At 38.4% G+C, this 23,297-nt stretch overlaps 1 protein-coding gene across 1 annotated transcript in view; it reads right to left on the bottom strand.

The window, feature by feature from the left end:
- csmd3b (CUB and Sushi multiple domains 3b) overlaps positions 1–23,297 on the bottom strand; it is an 815,905-nt gene that overhangs the window by 354,629 nt on the left and 437,979 nt on the right. The window contains exon 5 of the mRNA XM_061908578.1: positions 23,188–23,297. This exon is cut by the window's right edge and continues 98 nt beyond it. Coding sequence (XP_061764562.1) covers positions 23,188–23,297 — 110 coding nt within the window. The remainder of the gene's footprint in view (positions 1–23,187) is intronic.

The following is a 23,297-nucleotide window of genomic DNA, read 5'->3' as shown; positions in this document are numbered from 1 at the left end:
TAACTTCCAGTGCAGGTGTAGATATTTGTAAAAAATAATGGCAGCAAAAAGGGACAAAGTGTGCCTGGGTGGCCATCAGAGAGAGCGAGCGAGCGAGCAAGAGTGAGAGAGAGAGAGAGAGAGATAAAGAGATAGAGAGAGAGGAGCATTGTTTGCACAGGATAAATTCAAGCAAAGATATCAATCCCATCACACTGGTGTTGATCCAATACCAATAACCATTTTGGTATTGATACAATTAAGATTTTGACTGATATGCCCACCCTTACTAGGCGGTAAAACACATTTTTCTTTTGCTATTTATTTTTTAAAATTCTGAAAGGGCCCCCTATTGCTGACCATATTGGCATTTATGTCATACTTGTAGACCTAAAATGAATGTCTAAATTTCAAAACATTTCACCCTAAAGAGACGCAGTAGTGACTTTAGGCTTGTTTTCTAATGAGTTTTCAGCACATTTTGGAGCGTCCACCTGCATCAGCCTGCTGACGTCACCTACAGAAGACTGGAGGCAATTGCATATTGCCAAGTATGTGTTTTAGTAAAATATTCATTCTGAACATTTTCATGGAGAAATTGAAGGGATGATCAAATACGGCTGCCAGATGCACTGTTGCAGGTTGTAGCAATAGAACTGAAGCAGGTATCAGTCGGCATACATTTCCAAATGATGGTAAATGAGGACAATTCAAAGCTCTCCAGTCAAAATGGGACAGACCAAGTGATATGAGTATAATTTGCAGAAATAATTTTAATGAGTCTGACTTCGAATAAGAAGAAAGGTATCGGCCAGAATTTGGATGGACTTTTTTTTTTTAAAGACTTCAACCAAATGCAATTCCAAAAATCAGAATCACCCTCGAGCAGAGGAGACTGAGTCTGTTATACAATGTTATATAATTTAGTGAATAAGAAACTGATGACATAGTACTGTATTTTACTTCTTTAACTCTTTTTTTCAACCAAAAATGCTTTGCTCTGATTTGGGGGATCTTGAATTAAAAAAATGTTCACATTGGGTACTTCACTGAAAAAAAGTTGAGAACCACTGCACTAGAGAAAAGCGCTATATAAATATAATTAGCTTCACTTCACCATTGTTGGTATATTCATTCTTCCTACGGTGTTGATACAAATTATTGTTACAGTATAATAATTATTGTTACCTTTGGTAATGCCACTATGATACACCATTTGTATTATAATCCTTAAACAAAGTAACAGTGAAACTCATGGGAAAAATCGCTGAATGGAGAACTGGGGGTGGGATTAAATAAATTACCTACTTTCAGGCAAAACTGGACAATTATGCATTACATACTATACATTACCTTTTGCATTATATTGATTTATATCATAATGTGTTGTCAACTTTGTACTTTTTTTATGTCATTGCCAGAAATAAATAAATAATTGAAAATTAAATGAAATTGTTATCTGAAAGCAATAGGAAACATATGTTTAAGTATCGATATACATTTTGGTACCAGTACCGGTACCAAATTATTGTTATCGGGATAACCCTACTGCGTTTAATGACAAACAATTATTTCAGAAAAAAGTAACTCCATCAAAATAACAAAAAAAACGACAACAACAATGCAAACAAAACATAAAGATAACTTTGTCACATTCGAAACACATTGTGATGCGCGGCGATATCACCTCAGGATGCAGTGGGACCAGACAGGCAGGATTGCAGGTATGAATCTTATTTATTATACAAAAAATAAAAGAACACTTATACAAACAGCAAAGTAAAGGCGTGCCGGAGCGCACGAAAAGCCAAAGCTAATAGTTAGCACTAGAGTCCAAGTAAGTGTCACAGAAGCGCGTGTCAAGCGCACAGAAGCTAAGGCGTGACTTAGCACAGAACCGACAAAGCAGAGAAAAGCAAACGTGACAGTTGCGCGTAGCAAACCATGAGCCAAGACCGAACTGAGGCAGAAAACAGTCTTAAATACTAAAGTAAACAATTGCCGTCAGGTGTGCGTCGAAAAACATAGCAGGTGGAACAAATGAGAAACCATGGCAACGAGATAAAACAGTAAGTGCAAAACTCAGAACAGGAAGAGTCTAAAATTAATAATCAAAACTCAAACAAGGACTCAAATATAGACAAAAGATGTGATCCGGGAATCGGATCACAACAAACTTGATTGTGAAATGTTGGTCATCAGGACGCTATTGGTCCTTTAGCCCAAACAAACATCCATCCATCCATTTCTACCACTTATTCCCTTTTGGGGTTGCGGGGGGAGCTAGTGCCTATCTCAGCTACAATCGGGCGGAAGGCGTTGTACACCCTGGACAAGTCGCCACCTAATCGCAGGGCCGACATAGATAGACAGACAACATTCACACTCACATTCACACACTAGGGCCAATTTAGTTTTGCCAATCAACCTATCCCCAGGTGCATGTCTTTGGAGGTGGGAAGAAGCCGGAGTACCCGGAGGGAACCCACGCAGTCACGGGGAGAACATGCAAACTCCACACAGAAAGATCCCGAGCGCAGGATCGAACCCAGGACCTTCGTATTGTGAGGCAGCGACTAACCCCTGTCGCACCGTGCTGCCCCAAATAAATATAGTTTATAAAAAAAAATGTCCACTGTGTGATTTTCAGGAAGATAATGGCAGGAGTGCTGCGCCGTTTTTGTAGTTGAGTCAGCAGAGGCTAAAACTTAACAGTGAAATGCTGAATTGTTCCTCAGATCAGTTTCCAGGCCATTATAAAGCACCCTCCCCCTAACACTCTAATAGCTGTGCCCTGATTAGATCCAAATTGGTTACAGCGATGGCTGATCAATACCCTAATTTGCCAACGATCGATGAGCAGAAGGGCGCCATGAAATATTGTTTTGAACTGAGACCATTCGAAGGCGCAAAAGGAACCAGAGAGATACCGAAACAGAGTCACTTCACAAAAGCACACACGCATCCTTCACTGCGGTGAACACAAAACAAGGCGTGCCTTGTCAGAAATGGAAGTCAAGTGACTTTGACACAGGAGTTTAGTCATCAGCTATAAAGCATGTGAGCATATGCTGCCGTCACGTCATCAACGCTTTGTGTGACCGCCGTCCCAATACGAGCTACAATTAGCTGATGTTTGTCCTTTGTAGTGTTGTGTCCTCGTAAAAACTGCTGAGGCCTCATGTTGACTAAGCAGTGCCGCATTTCCCATCAGGCATCTCTGTAAACACCTTTAAATGAACTATAAATCTATAATGTTAGAAGCCTTATTTAGAAAGCCATAAACAGCTTTTGAGGTTCTTGTTTTGAATATGCAATATTAATACTAAGGGACACAGCCAACAAAACTGCAGTTGAAGATTGTCTATGACAGAACTAATGACTGAATAATAACATATGAACAATAAACACAAATAATACATTGACAACTATAGTTAAATTCACTCCAACATGTTTTTTTTATATTCCAGACACTGTCCAATTGTCTAGTCCCCGCTTGAATCTTCATGGACCCCGACTTAACCAAGTTGAAAAACTTATTCAGATGTTACCATTTAGTGGTCAATTGTACGGAATATGTACTGAACTGTGCAATCTACTAATAAAATAATCAATCAGTCAATCAAAATGGTGCTAAATTTCCATTTCTCAGGTGATATAATTGTTGATGACTAAAGTGCTGATATCAACCAAACCTAACCCTCCACCCCAACCCCCTCCACATCTCACTCCCCGGATTGTAAATAATGTAAAGAATTATGTCATGCCTGTGAAGCAGGTCTTATGTTTGATCATGTTATGTTTAGTTTTTTGGACATTCAGCTTTCACGTTTTGCACTTCCTGGTTTGATTTTGGTTTCCATAGTAACCCATTAGTTTCCACCTAGTCTCCAAGTCACGCCCTGCCCTCAGTCCCACACCTGTTTCTATTCATCATAGCTGCTATTTATCTATTTATACCATTCTGTTTCTGTCCTTGACCTGTGAACTTTGCATTCTACTACCTGCCTGCTTTTCGTACATGCCTGCATTCTACCTTGCCATGCCAACCTTCATGCCTTGCCACGCTGCTAATCATTTTGGCCACGTAAGTTTTTGTTTATAGTTCATAGTTAATTGTTGTTGTGCTCAGTCTTTTTGTTTATGTCCATTATCATTCATGCCATCGTGCAAGTGTTTTGGTTTCACGTTTACAGATATAGCCAAGTTTTATACCTCCTTCTGAGCGCCCTTGGTTTGCTTATTTTTTGTATTTAGTGTATAAATAAATTACCATGTACCAGAACTCTCGCCTGGCTCGTCCAGTATTCCCTCTGCATCGAAGGAGCAAAACCAATCCATGTCAAAGTCCTGACAAATTCAGTGTATATACTCTGATGATTAACTTGTGTGATGACTGTATTATGCTGATAGTATATATTTGTACAATGAATTGATGAACGTGGAAAAGTTGAAAAACTTATTGGGGTGTTAGCATTTAGTGGTCAATTGTACGGAATATGTACTGTACTGTGCAATCTACTAATACAAGTTTCAATCAATGAATCAGTCAATCAATCAATCAATCCAAGATTTATATGAAAAGGGAAAAAAGTGGTTGATAAGGCGAGAAAAAAGTGTTTGATATCGCTGAACGCAGTGAAGTCAATTCAAAACTGCTATGCTGCGTCGGCATTAATTGAAAAAGTAACCAAAACTTCAATACATTTTTAGAAATTATATTTTGGGAGAAAAGTTTGGCTCCAAAATAAACTTAAATAGTAAGGCTGTTTAACAAATATGGCCATAAATCGTAACCTCGATAGGTTCAAACGATGCTAAATAACCAACCATCTCAATTGGCTTTTGAATGAACGTAGTGACGCTGCTAAACTGAACTAAAACTATTACAAAGGACACGGCAGCTCAGTGGCCTAATGGTTAGAGTGTACGCCCTGAGACTGAGAGTTCAAACCCCGGCCGGATAATACCAAAGACTACAAAAAATGGGACCCATTACCTCCCTGCTTGGCACTCAGCCGCAAGGGTTGATATTGGGGGTTAAATTACCAAATGATTCCTGAACGCGGCGCACTCTGCTGCTCACTGCTCCCCTCATCTCCCAGAAGGTGAACATGGAGATGGTCAAATGCAGAGGACAGATTTCACCACACTCAATGTCTGTGTGTGACAATCGTTGGGACTTTAACTTTAATGTTGACATACTGCTGAATAAAAGTTTAGCGGAAACAAAGTATATTTGTGTAATTCTGTCCATCAAAGTAGAACTAGCAAACACCTGCAGAGCACGGCGACCACGGTGATGATCAAACTACATAATCATGTGGTTCGAAACAATTGCGTTGAATGTCACCGGCAGGGGCCTGCCCTGATTAGTATACTTGAATCTGCAGCAACAACATGAAGGTAACCAGGACCATTTTGGACGAGATACCCAATTTTTGGACCACAGCGAACAAAAGTCAGATGATCTGATTTCTTTAAAATAGTCTGGATTTATTTTTGGGTAATGAGGACATTTTTCAACCCCGACTCGCTTAAAAGACTTTGTCGGATGTACGGTAAACATGTTTGATCGTTAGAATGGAAAATCCTGATGTACAAGACGGCCAAACCTCAGACTGCTATATTGTCAAACATTATTTTTGTATTGTTTCAATATCACAAATTCCTTGTAAATTCATCAAAACGTCAATGTTATTTAGTCCGTTCAGCTGATCGGAGAGCAAGCTTCCGCAGCTGGTGGGTCCATGACGATGACTTCTGTTTTATTTAATTATCCATTTTACTGCCCTCTTACAGGCACTGTTTGGAAACAAGTAAGGTATGTCAATAAACATAAACATTTTTTTTTCTGTTTAAATAACTAATTTCTCAACCTACACTATATTGCCAAAAGTATTTGGCCACCTCCCTTTACTCACAAATGAACTTGAAGTGCTACCCCAAGGAATTGTCAAAAATGTTTTGGTATCCTGGAGCATTCAAAGTTCCTATCACTGGGCCAAGCCCAACTCCTGAAAAACCAACCCCACACCATAATTCCTCCTCCACCAAATTCCACACTCGGCACAATGCAGTCTGAAATGTAGCGTTCTCCTGGCAACCTCCAAACCCAGACTCGTCCATTAGATTGCCAGATGGAAATGCATTATTCATCACTTCAAAGAAGGCATCTCCACTGCTCTAGAGTTCAGTGGTGACATGCTTTACACCACTGCATCCCACACTTTGCATTGGACTTGGTGATGTATGGCTTAGATGCAGCTGCTTGGCCGTGGAAACCCAATCCATGAAGCTCTCTGCGTACTGTACGTGGGCTAATTGGTAGGTCACGTGAAGTTTGGATCTCTGTAGCAAACTGACTGTGCAGAAAGTCTTTGCACTATGCGCTTCAGCATGTGCTGACCCCTCTCTGTCAGGTTACGTGGCCCACCACTTTGTGTCTGACTTGCTGTTGTTCCCAAACTCTTCAATTTTCTTATAAAAAAGTTGACTTTGGAATATTTAGGGGCGAGGAAATTTCACGACTGGATTTGTTGCACTATGACAGTTCCACGCTGGAAATCACTGAGAGCGGCCCATTCTTTCACAAATGTTTGTAGAAACAGTCTCCATGATTGCTTGATTTTATACACCGGGCCAAGTGATTAAGACACCTGATTGTCATCATTTGGATGGGTGGCCAAATAATTTTGGCAATATAGTGTATCTGCAGCTTATAGTACGGTGCGGCAAAGATGTGGAAATTATTTTTTTCTCAAAAATTTAGCGGATGCGATTTGTATCCTGGTGGGCTCTATAGTCTGGAAATTACGGCAGTGCCAGTACTTGCAGTTTGAAAACGCCACCTTTGAATTTCCCTGGCTCCGGCTTGTCGCAATTATAGCGGTTTTGTTGTGTGTCGGACAGAGCGTGCAGTGAGACAGCATGAGCAGGGAATAATCCAATCATCATCAGTGCATTTACAATGGCGTCATCATATCTACCTCTTCTCTTTCTCCAAGGCAGCTGATGTGTGGCCATTCAACCAAACTGTAGCAACGAGCCACTTCACATTCTCAGTCAATTAATGAGATTACTCGTTACTGACAAAAAAAAAAAGGTGTTCGTAACGCCGTTATTACCAACCCTGGTTACGACATCCTCTTTCGCTCATACTAAAGGACTCAAATGTTTTTGTTGTTGTTGATGCAGTATTTTTCCAAACTGGGTCACTTTGCCAACTCGCTCGCAAATTACCTCCTAAGTGCCTGTTTAACGATTTCCACTGGCAATTTGCACAAGAAAAAAAAAACAAAGAATGCTAATTGCTAAAAATGCTAATTTTTGCCAACGGCAATTAACAAGCTGTGCTAATGGCCACGTGCGCTAATACCGCAAATGTGTTAGGTGTTTATCAGACAACCGCAGTAGGCGCGCGAAGACGGCCTATTTAGGCGCACACACTTGATCCGGCGTCCTCATCGGTATGCGCAGAGGGTTCCGCGTGCCTGCCAGAGGAGTATATCAATATGAGCTAAGTGCCTGTAATCCTAGCCTAACGTTACACACACACACACAAATGCAAGAGTTGCATTTTGTTGTTGTTTCACAATCAGTCGCCCTTGAAAGAACGTTCCGTTTATCTGCTATCTAGCTCGTCAAACGGCACTCTCGTGCAGGAAGCAGCCCGCTGTTTTAGTGATCTTTTACTCGACGGCGCGTCACCTTGCCTCTGATGCCGCCGTCTTTGCGTGTTGGGCGCCTGCCTGTACGGTCTCTCTTCTTTTTTAAAAGGATGTCTTAGTAGAACTTGTAGAAATCAGCTATGACAGTTTTGGCGCTGAAGTTAAAGTCCTTTAATGTTGTTTCAGCAGGCCTGTCGCCTGGCAGGATGCGCTTCAAGATATGCAGCGGCCACAATATTCGGAATGTGTCATGAGCAAAAAATCAGCCTACAAACTGTTAGGATTAGCCCCTTTTAAGCAGATATGTACAGTGGGGCAAAACATTATTTAGTCAGCCACCGATTGTACAACTTCTCCCACTTAAAATGATGACAGAGGTCTGTAATTTTCATCATAGGTACACTTCAACTGTGAGAGACAGAATGTGGAAAAAAAAATCCAGGAATTCACATTGTAGGAATTTCAAGTAATTTATTTGTAAATTATGGTGGAAAATAAGTATTTGGTCAACCATTCAAAACTCTCACTGATGGAAGGACGTTTTGGCTCAAAATCTCAAGATACATGGCCCCATTCATTCTTTCCTTAACACGGATCAATCGTCCTGTCCCCTTAGCAGAAAAACAGCCCCAAAGCATGACTTTTCCACCCCCATGCTTCACAGTAGGTGTGGTGTTCTTGGGCTGCAACTCAGTATTCTTTTTCCTCCAAACACGACGAGTTGAGTTTATACCAAAAAGTTCTATTTTGGTTTCATCTGACCACATGACATTCTCCCAATCCTCTGCTGTATCATCCATGTATCCATTTTGGTATAAAGTCAACATGTGGTGTTTGGAGGAAGAAGGATACTGAGTTGTATCCCAAGAACACCAAACCTACTGTGAAGCATGGGTGTGGAAAAATCATGGAAAGAATGAATGGGGCCATGTATCGTGAGATTTTGAGCCAAAACCTCCTTCCATCAGTGAGAGCTTTGAATGGTTGACCAAATACTTATTTTCCACCATAATTTACGAGTAAGTTCTTTAAAATTCCTTCAATGTGAATTCCTGGATTTTTTTTTCACATTCTGTCTCTCACAGTTGAAGTGTACCTATGATGAAAATTACAGACCTCTGTCATCATTTTAAGTGGGAGAAGTTGTACAATCGGTGGCTGACTAAATACATTTTTTCCCCACTGTAAATGCTGGTGTTTTCTCACATGTTCCAGGTGTTCCATACATCCATCCATCTTCTTCCACTTATCCGAGGTCGGGTCGCGGGTGGAGCAGCATAAGCAGGGAAGCTCAAACTTTCCTCTTCCCAGCCACTTCGTCCAGCTCTTGCCGGGGGATCCCGAGGCGTTCCCGGGCCAGCGAGAAGACATAGTCTTCCCAGCGTGTCCTGGGTCTTCCCTGTGGCCTCCTACCAAGAGGCATGCCCTAAACACCTCCCTAAGCATTCGGGTGGCATCCTGACCAGATGCCTGAACCACCTCATCTGGCTCCTCTCGATGTGGAGAAGCAGCGGCTTTACTTTGAGCTCCCCCCGGATGGCAGAGCTTCTCACCCTATCTCTGAGAAAACTAATTTCGGCCGCTTTTACCCGTGATTTTGTCCTTTTGGTCATAACCCAAAGCTCATGACCATTGGTGAGGATGGGAACATAGATCGACCGGTAAATTAAGAGCTTTGACTTTCGGCTCACATTCTTCTTCACCACAATGGATCGATACAGCCTCCGCATTACTGAAGACGTCGCACCGATCCGCCTGTCGATTTCACGATCCACTCTTCCCTCACTCGTGAACAAGACTCCTAGGTACTTGAACTCCTCCACTAGGGGTAGGGTCACCTCCCCAATCCAGAGATGGCACTCCACCCTTTTCCGGGCGAGAACCATGGACTCGGACTTGGAGGTGTCTATTCTCATTCCAGTCGTTTCACACTCTTCTGCGAACCGATCCAGTGAGAGCTGAAGATCCTGGCCAGATGAAGCCATCAGGATTACATCTTCTGCAAAAAGCAGAGACCTAATCCTGCAGCCACCAAACCGGATACCCTCAACGCCTTGACTGCGCCTACAAATTCTGTCCATAAATGTTATGAACAGAGTCGGTGACAAAGGGCAGCTTTGGCGGAGTCCAACCATGTTCCAGGTGTTCTTTTGTGTTCTCCAATGATGTGGCTTCACAGTGTGGTGCATATTACTAAGAGGGTTAAAATTGTTTATATCACAACCATTAGTGTACTCTGTGTCACCCAGTATGCCTTGCAGTCGTGTGCGTGTCTCTGTGGAAGCCACACACAACATGTTGCTGGACTGACAAATAGATCGTGCATGTTGTAGAAGGCGTCTAAGGCAAAGGCTTCATGCACGTCTTAATACTTATTAATTGGGTGACTGCCGGCAGTCATTCTAGAGAATGTTTGCGCCTCCTGTGGTCTTCTTCGCTTTGAGACACGGGTCCTAAATGGCTCTTTGAATAGTAAAGGGTAACGATCCCAGAACCATGTATATCCAATATTTCCGAATAGTTGACTCGCCACCCGCCCGAATCTAATTAAAATCTATTTTTTCGTCAGGTCACCCGCCCGACCTGCGGTTTATCCGCGGACTCCACGGATGAGACCGCAAACCGCGCATCTATGGTGCACACGCAGGCCAGACTATGAAATTCATGGCATTAAAGCTAAAAAATAAAGACAACTTCAGATTGTAATATTTGTCTTACTTTGGCCAAAAATAGAACAAACTGAAAACATTACAACAAAAAATAGGAAAAAATACAGTCAGCGGTAAAGTTTGGATGCATGAAGGAAAGTAGAATGTTTATAACTGAATACATTTACATATGCAGAAAAATGTGTTTTCTTTCGTATTATTTTTTTAATGAATTAAATAATGTTTATGACATGCTTTTTCCAAAACACAATATAGAATGTGAGATATAACAGAATATTGCATATACATTTATCATTTGTTTTCAAAACGGTAAAAAAAAAGTGGGACCCCAAAAATTTACTGTGGCACCCCGTTCTTATGACTTGATGGATTTTGAAAATTCCTAGCGCCAATACTGATGGAGTATTGGTGTGTGCAAAACAGCAGCTGTGGCCTGCGAACCTGCTCTAATACTAATCAAATATCATCCCGGGTGCCATTGATAATTCATTCGCAGGCCTCGACTTTGATACTTAGGCATTAGAGAGCGTGCATGGAACCTTGGACTTCACACGTATGTGTACAAATACATAAAACCAAACTTTTTGAGAACTCAGACTAATTGAGTGCATGGAAAGATAGTGACTGTTTACTAAAGTAAACATGGCTCCAATTCTAGTCGGTCTCGGTCCTGGCAAATTTGTGGCAATTTCAAGTTTGCGCAATCAAAGTTACATCTTCTGAACTAAATTATTGCACGGAAAAGATCAAGAAGGATGAGGGCAAGCATTTTGGCTGGCGCAGTTTGTGGGGCGTTTGCTTTACGTTTTCTCCGAAAAGCGTGCAGTTCGAGCAGTCAGAGACAGGAGTGGTGGAACATTAACGTGAGGTCCTATAAAACATCAAATTATCACCTGTTTTCTGCTCATTTGACAAATATTTATTTTTCAACCGTTTATTTTGGCGAAGTATAATTATGCCTGCAGCTTTTTGATGACATATATGTTGGATGAATGCGACCGGAGCGTTCACATTGTAGTCACATCACATACATAAATGAAAAAAGCTCAGGTCGAATAAAAAAAAAAATCTGAATTGCATTGTTCAAACTTAACATGAAAAAATCTGATATAGGTCATACATGAGCAAAACATTTGGAATTGAGCTGCAGTGTGAGCAAGGCTTTAGTGCAGGGGTGTAAACTCAGCTAGAATGTAAAAGGATGTCATCCACTTTATGGGAGCTTCCAAAATAAAATCTTGCTCTCCATAAATATAGTATTTGATGCACATTTTGCTGCTTTGTCTGTATAAATAACTACTGTATTTTTCGGACAATAGGGCGCAGCGGATAATAAGGCACAGTGCCGATGAACGACTCTGTTCAGGTCTATTTTCTTCCAAAAGGATGAACGCCAAATAAGTAGCTTAATGACTACGACGCGGGCTACAATGGAGGACAAACGCAAATTATCGCAATTTATGCAGATCCCAAATAATTATCAGCAGGAACCAATAGGTATGTTGAAGCACAGTGCGTCTGACTACAGTAAACGTAATGTGCCGACAATCCATCAAGCCTTGCGGCTTCGAAGCTTACTATAGTCGTACTAAAATATTTTGACAGATTTTTGAGTGCCGTGTGAAATGTTCTATATTCTCAATGAAACATAAACGTTTTGGGCTTGCTTGCTAACATGTACTTGCTAGCGTCATTTATTGAACAGGGCCGACAACGTGCAGTCCACATATATATACATTATGTGTTACTGCCATCTACTAATCACAATTAACATTACACTATGTACCAAATAAAATTGCTTTGAGGTCGGTAAGCACAAGCAGAATTAATACGTACATAAGGTGCAACGGGAAATAAGGCGCTCTGACTATTTTTGATAAAATATAAGGATTTTAAGTACGTCTTATTGTCCGGAAAATATGGTATGTTTCTTTCAGCATACATCAATAGGGCATTTACCGGTATCTTTATTTAATTGACATAATTTTTTTAATTTTATAAAAGTATTGTTTTGTTCTGGCTATACTGACACAGCTGTGTGAGCAAACCACTCATGGGGGAGGAAGGTCCATGCAGATTACCCCATGCTGCTTAGTTAACACTTGTTTACATGTCACATAGGATTCAAGTCCTGGCAGAAAAAGGTATTCAATTGTATTTATTATTTTCCATGTAAAGATGGAGTTTCTAAATGTCTGTTTTTTGAGAAAAATGTTTTGCCATTTCCCTTTGTCGTTTTTATTGTCATTTTGTGGTTTCTGTTGAGACAGTAATTTATTCTGTGCTGAAAAGTCCCCATTCCAATAAAGGGTACTGCATGTATTTGGTGTTTATTTGATATTAATATTATCGTTTCACAATTTACAATTTTGTGTTTTCCATGAAAAGTCACACTTATTCACCGTTGTGAAATGAATAGGTAAATAGAGTCAAGGTTAGAAATAATGATTTGTATTTGAAATAAGATTTTTTTTTTACATCAAACTTTGTTTTTGTCAACTAATCCTCCATTTGCAGCAATTACAGCATTGCAGACCTTTGGCATGCTAGCTGTTAATTTGTTGAGGTAATCTGGAGAAATTGCACCCCACGCTTCTAGAAGCAGCTCCCACAAATTGGATTGGTTGGATGGGCACTTCTTGAGTACCATACGGTCAAGCTGCTCCCACAACAGCTCAATGGGGTTCAGATCTGGTGACAACGCTGGCCACTCCATTACCGATAGAATACCAGCTGCCTGCTTCTTCTCTAAATAGTTCTTGCACAATTTGGAGGGGGTGTTTTGGATCATTGTCCTGTTGTAGGATGAAATTGGCTCCAATCAAGCGCTGTCTACTGGGTATGGCATGGCATTGCAAAATGGAGTGATAGCCTTCCTTATTCAGAATCCCTTTTACCCTGTACAAATCTCCCACCTTACCAGCACCAAAGCAACCCCAGACCATCACACTACCTCCACCATGCTTAACAGATGGCGTCAGGCATTCTTCCAGCATCTTTTCAGTTGTTCTGCGTCTCACAAACATTCTTTCTTTGTGATCCAAACACCTCAAACTTGGATTCATCTGTCCACAACATTTTTTCCAGTCTTCCTCTGTCCAATGTCTGTGCTCTTTTGCCCATCTTAATCTTTTTCTTTTATTGGCCAGTCTCAGATATGGCTTTTTCTTTGCCACTCTGCCCTGAAGCCAAGAATCCTGCAGCCGCCTCTTCACTGTAGATGTTGACACTGATGTTTTGCTGGTACTATTTAATGAAGATGCCAGTTGGGAACCTGTGAGGTGTCTGTTTCTCAAACTAGAGACTCTAATGTACTTCTTGCTAAGTTGTTCAATGCGGCCTCCCACTTCTTTTTCTACTCTGGTTAGAGCTTGTTTGTGCTGTTCTCTGAAGGGAGTAGTAAACACCGTTGTAGGAAATCTTCAATTTCTTAGCAATTTCTCACATGGAATAGCCTTCATTTCTAAGAACAAGGATAGACCGTCGAGTTTCAGATGGAAGTTCTCTTTTTTGGCCATTTTGAGCGTTTAAATGACCCCACAAATGTGATGCTCCAGAAACTCAATCTGCTCAAAGGAAGGTCAGTTTTGTAGCTTCTGTAACGAGCTAAAACTGTTTTCAGATGTGTGAACATGATTGCACAAGGGTTTTCTAATCATCAATTAGCCTTCTGAGCCAATGAGCAAACACATTGTACCTTTAGAACACTGGAGTGATAGTATGTATGTAGATATTGCAGATATTATATTGCAGATATTGCACAAAAAAACAGACATTTGCAGCTAGAATAGTCATTTACCACATTAGCAATATATAGAGTGTATTTCTTTAAAGTTAAGTCTAGTTTAAAGTTACCTTCATTGAAAAGTACAGCGCTTTTCCTTCAAAAATTAGGAAATTTCAATGTGACCACAAACTTTTGAACGGTAGTATATATATATATATATATATATATATATATATATATATATATATATATATATATATATATATATATATATATATATATACATACATATATATATACATATACATATATATATATATATATATATATATATATACACATATATATATATATACATATATATATATATATATATATATATATACATATATATACATATATATACATATATATGCATATATATACATATATATATATATACATATATATATATATATATACATATATATATATATATGTATATATATATATATATATATATATATATATATATATATATATATATATATATATATATATATATATATATATATATATATATATATGTGTCTGTGTGTGTTTATTTCATATATATACATATATATATATATATATATTAGGGCTGCAAATCTTTGGGTGTCCCAAGATTCGATTCAATATCTATTCTTGGGGTCACGATTCGATTCAAAATTGATTTTTTTTTTAATTCAAAACGATTCTCAATTCAAAAACAATTTTCTCCCGATTCAAGATGATTCTCTATTCATTCAATACGTTAGATTTCAGCAGGATCTACCCCAGTCTGCTGAAATGCAACTAGAGTAGTAGATTTTTGTACAAAGCTTTTATAATTGTAAAGGACAATGTTTTATCAACGGATTGCAATAATGTCAATTTGTTTTAACTATTAAATGAACCAAAAATATGTCTTATTTTATCTTTGTGAAAACATTGGACACAGTGTGTTGTCAAGCTTATAAGATGTGATGCAGGTGTAAGCCACTGTGACACTATTGTTCTTTTTTTTGTTTTTATACATGTCTAATGATAATGTCAATGAGGGATTTTTAATCACTGCTATGCTGAAATTATAACTAATATTGATACTGTTGTTGATAATATTCATTTTTGTTTCACTACTTTTGGATTGGTCTGCGTCATGTTTGTGTCTTCTCAATTGCTCTATTTATTGCAGTTCTCAGTGTTGCTGGGTCATGTTTGGTTTTGGAATTGGATCGCATTGTTATGGCATTGCTGTGTATTTTTTTGTTGGATTGATACAAAAAAAAAAAAAGATAATAAAAAAAATCAATTTAAAAAAAAAATGAGAATAGATTCTGAATCGCTCAACTTGAGAATCACAAGTCATATTCGAATCGATTTTTTACCACACCCCTAATATATATGCAATACTATATTATGATAATATTGCATATATATTACAATATATTATATATATATATATTAACAATATATAAATATATATATATATGTATGTATATGTACTATGTATGTACTATGTATGTATGTATGTATATATATATATATATATATATATATATATATATATATATATATATATATATATATATATATATATATATATAAAGTAAACAAAATATGTGTACTAAATTTTGCGGTGATTCGGCTTCACATCCGGACGTTACAGTGCTTGTTTAGTAGCACTTTGTGAGACTGGTTAGTCACAAAACTAATAGCACAGTTAACACAGTAGAGGTGATTGTTTGGACACATTTTCATTCTTGTTTATGCAAGCTCAGGAGTAGAAGAGTGGAATTTGGCAGAATCTGAAGCCAAGTACCCAAGCAGGTGGTGCCCCTTTGACCATTGATCCAACTGAATGGAATGCTAACGAGGGTGACTTCATCTTAATGACCATTGTTGTGCTGGCAGACGTCTCACTTTTTTGTATCTGAACAGTTGTTGTTTTACACCACATAATAGCAAAAACAGCCTTGTCAAACTGCAGAACCTGGACCACTGGTAGTACGTGGGCTGCATTTAGTGGTACACCAAAAAATGACTTGATCAAAATACAGTTTTATCATCTTATATTCGTACACAGTGTTACCGTTCAAACTGTGTGTAAAAGTGGCCACAAATATTACATGTGCTTGTTAAATAAAAACACTGACTTGATGTTAATGAATACTTAGGCTTACTACGCTATTGTTAGTCGTTATGGTGGTACTTGTAGAGCCAAGTTTTTTCTTAGGTGGCACACGGTGAAAAAAGTTTGAGAACACATGCTGTAGCGTACACGTACTTTGAATCCGCCACCAGGCCCTCAGGCTAGGTCTACACTAACCCGGATAACCCCTTAAACTAATAATTATTTAGCCTAATTCTCGTTTCAGCCACACTAAATCACCGTTTAAGGCCCCCCTCTACAGACAATTTTTTTTACAAAGGTAAGTGCGCTGTCTATTTCTTTGTATGGACTCATTGGTCGTTTACAAACTGAGTACGGCGAGGAAGTGATGCCAGAAAGACCGCACCCCACACAGGAAGTGACATCAGACAACAACCCGTTTTGCTAACTCGGCGGCAACCACTAGAAAGATGGAGGCGAGTCATCCAGACATGCCCGTTTCCTTCTTGTATATCATGGGTGTCAAACTCTGGCCTGCGGGCCAAAAACGGCCCGCCGAGTAATTTAATTTGGCCCTTGAGGCAATATCAATTTAGCATTAGATCTGGTGTTATACAGCCATAGTAACACCGCATTCACCGCTAATACTCATACTTGCCAACCCTCCTAATTTTCCCAATAGACTCCCGAAATTCAGTGCCCCTCCTGAAAATCTACCGGGGCAACCATTTTCCCGAATTTCTACCGATTTCCACCTGGACAACTATATTGGGGGCGTGCATTTAAGGCACTGCCTTTAGCGTTCTCTACAAGCTGTCGTCACGTCCGCTTTTCCTCCATACTACCAGCGTGTCACATAATATTTGTGGCTTTTACACACACACACACACACACACACACACACACACACACACACACACGCACAAGTGAATGCAAAGCATACTTAGTCAACAGCCATACAGGTCACACTGAGGGTGGCCGTATAAACAACTTAAGCACTGTTACAAATATGCGCCACACTGTGAACCCACACCAAACAAGAATGACAAACACATTTCGGGTGAACATCCGCACCGTAACACAACAGAACAAATACCCAGAAACCCCTGCAGCACTAACTCTTCCGGGAAACTTCCAGCAAACTGACCAATAATTAACATTTTATTCATGCATTTTCTCTTGCTACTTCAAGGCTTGAATGTTTGGTTCATTCATTGTTGTTATTTTATTTTCTAATTTATTATTAGCCTTTGGAAAAAATGTGATATTTACCTCAGAAGATTGCAAGTAGAAAAAAAAGACATAAAATGTGTATTTGAATTTGATTTGATATGCCATTGATATTATTTTAATTATTATTATTATTATTATTTGAAACTGGATTTTGCATGTCACTAAAGTTATATAAGCCTTGCTTGTTCAATATTTAATGTAAAACTTGTTTGGGTCCCTATTAAAAGGTTAATTTGTTCAACCTTGGCCCGCGGCTTTGTTCTGTTTAAAATTTTGGCCCACTCTGTATTTGAGTTTGACACCCCTGTTGTACATGAACAGGCGCTTTTGGAAATCACACATCAATACCTTAAGAGAAGGAAACAGACGATTGCAGCCATTTCGGATAAAACACATCTCAGAAGGCAATATAGCAATGTTGAGCGACGGTTTTGTATAAGCCCTGGTAGAACGGCAGCCTGGTGGGAGTTGTTTGTCACCGAGTGTGTTGTGCCAGAGGAACAGCAAGAGAACTTTCGAATTTCCAGGTGAGCTGTGATTCTGCTTAGTGAAAAACTTTGTCCATTTATCGAAGGAGAGACAACGAGAATGCGGGCTCCCGTGGACAAGGGAAGACTACAACAAATAGCGAAAGCATTTGGACTGGCAAAGCAGTCTATCAGTTATTGTCCGCGATGTATGTCGAGTGATGACTCAACGTCTAGTTTTGTACTCCATAACTATTGTGAAGCCATGAAGTGGATGCGGCCGTCAAGTACGACCGGCAATTTCAGCCTACAAGCAAAGTGTCCTGACCAGATATCTATGATTGTTGTAAAATGATCTTTATCACATTGTTTACTTTCAAACATCCATTAAAGATATGATGACTCAGGTATGATTCACTACAATAGTCTAAAAGCTGCAGATGGTGAGGCAAGCAAGGTTTACTGTTACAAAAAATGTGGCAATAGTCAACATTGAAACACAGGGTAAGGATACACTTCCAGGTCACAGGTGATTATAACGCACGCATTTTTTCCGCGTATGCGTATTAGGGGTGAGGGATCTTAAATGGCGGCATTTTTGTGTGTGAACACGGATAAGGTTAGGTGGGATTTACCCTGGATAACCTTAGTGTAGAAGGGGCCTCAGACTAGAGCTGTCCTATCCAAGTCTGTGAGCATGAAGTGATGTGGCCTGCTCAGGTGAGAAGCAAAATGACTTGAATGCATGAGAATATTCACAAGCATCTCTTGGGGATCCATTAGTGGCACGCTGGACCGGCCAAATGATTGTCAACAGACACTATTTCCCTGCAGATATGTACCAAATCCACCTTCTTGTGGGCCGGTAAGTGAAATTGGGACCTAGAAGACTATTATGTAGTAATGTCTGAGGGGAGAAGAGATGAATACATGGAAAAGGAGGGAGAGCTAAGATTCTGGAGGGGCCGTGGGAGGAGAATTAAGGTCCATTGGGGCGGCAAAGCCCACACGCTTGAAGGAAAGGACACAAGAAGGGAACTTGTCGAACAGGAGTGTGAGAACGCAGCAATTACATTACAAGCGTGTTAGCAATTAAGTGTTAATCCACCGCAGCTTGACTTTAACGCAGGTTCCGTACCGGATTAAAAACGTGGGACATTAGCCAAAAAAACAGACTAGCCGTTGGGAAATGTGAAACTTCCACCTGCAAATTTCGATCAATCACTACTACTCTTTTTTATTTTTTTATTTTTAAGAACTGTGTGAACATGAAAAAAAAAAGACAACCAACATTGTGAAACGAGGCCCTGACTTATTGCACATAGGCTAACAACGCAAATGGAAATGGTGTGTTGCGGTAAATCATTAGACGCACTTAATCAAATTGCAAGTAAGAGAAAAATCTAAGTACGCTGTGTAATGAGATTAGAGAATGCAGATTAGATTAGTGTGCTTGTGCAAAACAAAAGTCTGAATCAAAACACAACAACAAAGGTCACAATTTCTCTTGCTTGGATTTGATCTTTGCTAGTATTTATATCTGGCTCCTTGTTTCAAACACAAGGATTATGATTAAACAATACACAAATAAAAGAGTGTTTAAAGGACTCGTTATGCACACTATGTTGTAAAATATTCTTTTAGCAATGATAAGCAAGCGGGGACTGAATCGTAATGTTAACTTGGCAAAATAATCATAAAACAGAAATACAGAGGATGCTCTCGTTCAATTAACATTGTTATAGTGTTGTATTTTGTTTAATTAATAGCAAATATTAACTTATTTTTACACTTGTATGACAAGGAAAAAATATAGTTATACTTTTATTAGGGCCACAGTTTAACCCTGAAACTGATCTTTTTTAATTTATATGTTTTAAAAATTCATAAAAACACAGCTTTGACATATTATAGGGGTATTTTTTTTTCAAAAAATATGTTTAAGTATGTGTGTTAAAATCATAATTGCCAACCTTGAGACCTCCGAATTCGGAAGAGGTGGGCGGGGTTTGGTGGTAGCGGGGGTGTATATTGTAGTGTCCCATAAGAGTTAGTGTTGTAAGGGGTTCTGGGTATTTGTTCTGTTGTGTTTACGTTGTGTTACGGTGCGGTCGTTCTCCCCAAATGTGTTTGTCCTTCTTGTTTAGTGTGGGTTCACAGTGTGGCGGATATTTGTAACAGTGTTAAAGTTGTTTATACGGCCACTCTCATTGTGACCTGTATGGCTGTTGATCAAATATGCCTTGCATTCACTTTTGTGTGTGTGTAAAAGCTGCATATATTATGTGATTGGGCCGACGAGCTATTTGTATGGACGAAAAGCGGACGTGACGACAGGTTGTAGGGGACACTAAAGGCAGTCCCTTTAAGGCACGCCCCCAATGTTGTTGTCCGGCTGGAAAGTGAGAGAAGTTTGGGAGAATGGTTGCCCCGGGAGATTTTCGGGAGGGGCACGGAAATTCGTGAGTCTCCCGTAAAAAGTATGGTTCAAATTTATATAATCAGTTTAGTATACATATATATATATATATATATATATATATATATATATATATATATATATATATATATATATATATATATATATAGATATATATGTATATATATGTATATATATATATATATATATATATATATATATATATATATATATATATGTGTATATATATATATATATATATATATATGTGTATATATATATGTGTATATATATATATATATATACGAATACATATATATATATATATATATATATATATATATATATATCTACATATATAAATATATGAATACATATATATAAATATATATGTGTGTGTGTGTGTGGGTATATACATATATATACATATATATGTATACATATGCATATATATATATATGTATATACATACACATACATATATATATATATATATATATATATATATATATGTATACATATACATATATATATATATGTATATACATACACATACATATATATATATATATATATATATATATATATATATATATATATATATATATATCCATCCATCCATCTTCTTCCGCTTATCTGAGGTCAGTTCGCGGGGGCAGCAGCCTAAGCAGGGAAACCCAGACTTCCCTCTCCCCAGCCACTTCGTCAAACTCTTCCCGGGGGATTCCGAGGCGTCCCCAGGCCAGCCCGGAGACGTAGTCTTCCCAACGTGTCCTGGGTCTTCCCGTGGGTCTTCTACCGGTTGGACGTGCCCTAAACACCTCCCTAGGGAGGTGTTCGGGTGGCATTCTGACCAGATGCCCGAACCACCTCATCCGGCTCCTCTCCATGTGGAGCAGCAGTGGCTTTACTTTGAGTTCCTCCCGGATGGCAAAGCTTCTCACCCTATCTCTAAGGGAGAGCCCCGCCACCCGGCGGAGGAAACTCATTTCGGACGCTTGTACCCGTGATCTTGTCCTTTCGGTCATGACCCAAAGCTAATGACCATAGGTGAGGATGGGAACGTATATATATATATATATATATATATATATATATATATATATATATATATATATATATATATACACATATATATTAGGGCTGCAAATCTTTGGGTGTACCACGATTCGATTCAATATCGATTCTTGGAGTGGCGATTCGATAATATATCGATTTTTTCGATTCAACGCGATTTTCGATTAAAAAACTATATTTTTACGATTCAAAACAATTCTGTATTCATTCAATACATAGGATTTCAGCAGAATCTACCCCAGTCTGCTGACATGCTAGCAGAGTAGTAGATTTTTTTAAAAAAGCTTTTATAATTATAAACGACAATGTTTTATCAATTAATTGCAATAATGTAAATTTGTTTTAACTATTAAACGAACCAAAAATATGACTTATTTTATCTTTGTGAAAACTTTGGACACGGTGTGTTGTCAAGCTTATGAGATGTGATGCAAGTGTAAGCCACTGTGAGACTATTGTTCTTTTTTTTTTTTTTTTTATAAATGTCTAATGATAATGTCAATGAGGGATTTTTAATCACTGCTATGCCGAAATTATAACTAATATTGATACAGTTGTTGATAATATTAATTTTTGTTTCACTACTTTTTGTTTGTTCTGTGTCGTGTTTGTGTCTCCTCTCAATTGCTCTGTTTATTGCAATTCTGAGTGTTGCTGGGTCAGGTTTGGTTTTGGAATTTGGATATATATATTTAATGTGGCCCTGCGATGAGGTGGTGATTTGTCCAGGGTGTACCCGGTCTTCCGCCCAATTGAAACTAAGATAGGCGCCAGCGCCCCCCGCGACCCCAAAAGGGAATAAGCGGTAGGAAATGGATGAATGGATACATTATGATGGCCACAGTTTGACCCTGGAATGGATTATTATTGTTTTTTTAGGCCACAGCTTGACCCTGGAACTGGTTATTATCATTGTTTTATCAGAATTACAATTAAAAAATGCATATATTTAATAATATACAGTATTTTTTAAATATGTTTTTCTTATTTTTTGTATTTAAAGTTTTACTATTACTGGTAGTAATAGTACCTATTAATACCTATTAATAGTACCTATTAATAGTACATATTAATAGTACCTATTACTACCTACCCAACTAATAAAACCTATTTTTCCACTTGTCTGAGAAAAAAAAAAACACACCTGAAGTCATTGAATAAAAAAAAAAAAATATGGCCACAGCTTGACCCTGGAATGATCCACCCCTCCTCCCCAACCCCCAATGGTATACGAAAAATACAATTAACAACATAATAGTGACATATTATATTTCTGATAATATATTTTGTAATAGATGTGCCATTAAAAATACAATTTCAATGTTACTAAATTGGCGGTAAACTTATTTTTACACTTGAAAAGAATTTAAAGCACATTAAAATGTTACAACAAAATACAGTACAGTTAATCTAGGACGTACGGTTTTATAAGGACCACAGTTTGACCCTGAAACTGATAAATTGAATTACAAATATGTACTGGTTGAAGCAAAATGTGTTGGTAATAAATGATAAAATATATAAAAATATAAGATGATATGTAAGTAAAAATATCCCTTTAAAAAATGCTTGTGTAGTTTGTAAAGTATCAAAAAGATACACAGTTTGACCCTGGAACTGATGTTTGAATACTTTCTCAGGGAAAAAAGTAAAAATATTTTTATTGATAATGATGAGTTTTTTTCTTTCCCTGATGAGGGCTTGTGCAGCCCTTTGAGACATTTGTGATTAAGTAAACTTTGATTGATCGACTGATTTAAAATTGTAATATAAAACATAAAACAGTTAAAAGCAACTTGACCATAGGACAATAAGCCAATAATTGTCACTCACCAAATAGTCGGTGGTTCGGATCCTTCCACTTCCAGGTAGTCGTACTTCTCCTCGGTGTGGAAGTCTGTAAAGACGACAGAGATGGTGTCTCCGGGTTCGGCCAATAGGAT

This window comes from Nerophis ophidion, linkage group LG08, assembly GCF_033978795.1.
Source record: "Nerophis ophidion isolate RoL-2023_Sa linkage group LG08, RoL_Noph_v1.0, whole genome shotgun sequence".
NCBI classification, from domain to species: domain Eukaryota; kingdom Metazoa; phylum Chordata; class Actinopteri; order Syngnathiformes; family Syngnathidae; genus Nerophis; species Nerophis ophidion.
This window is presented reverse-complemented; position numbering and strand designations above follow the sequence as displayed.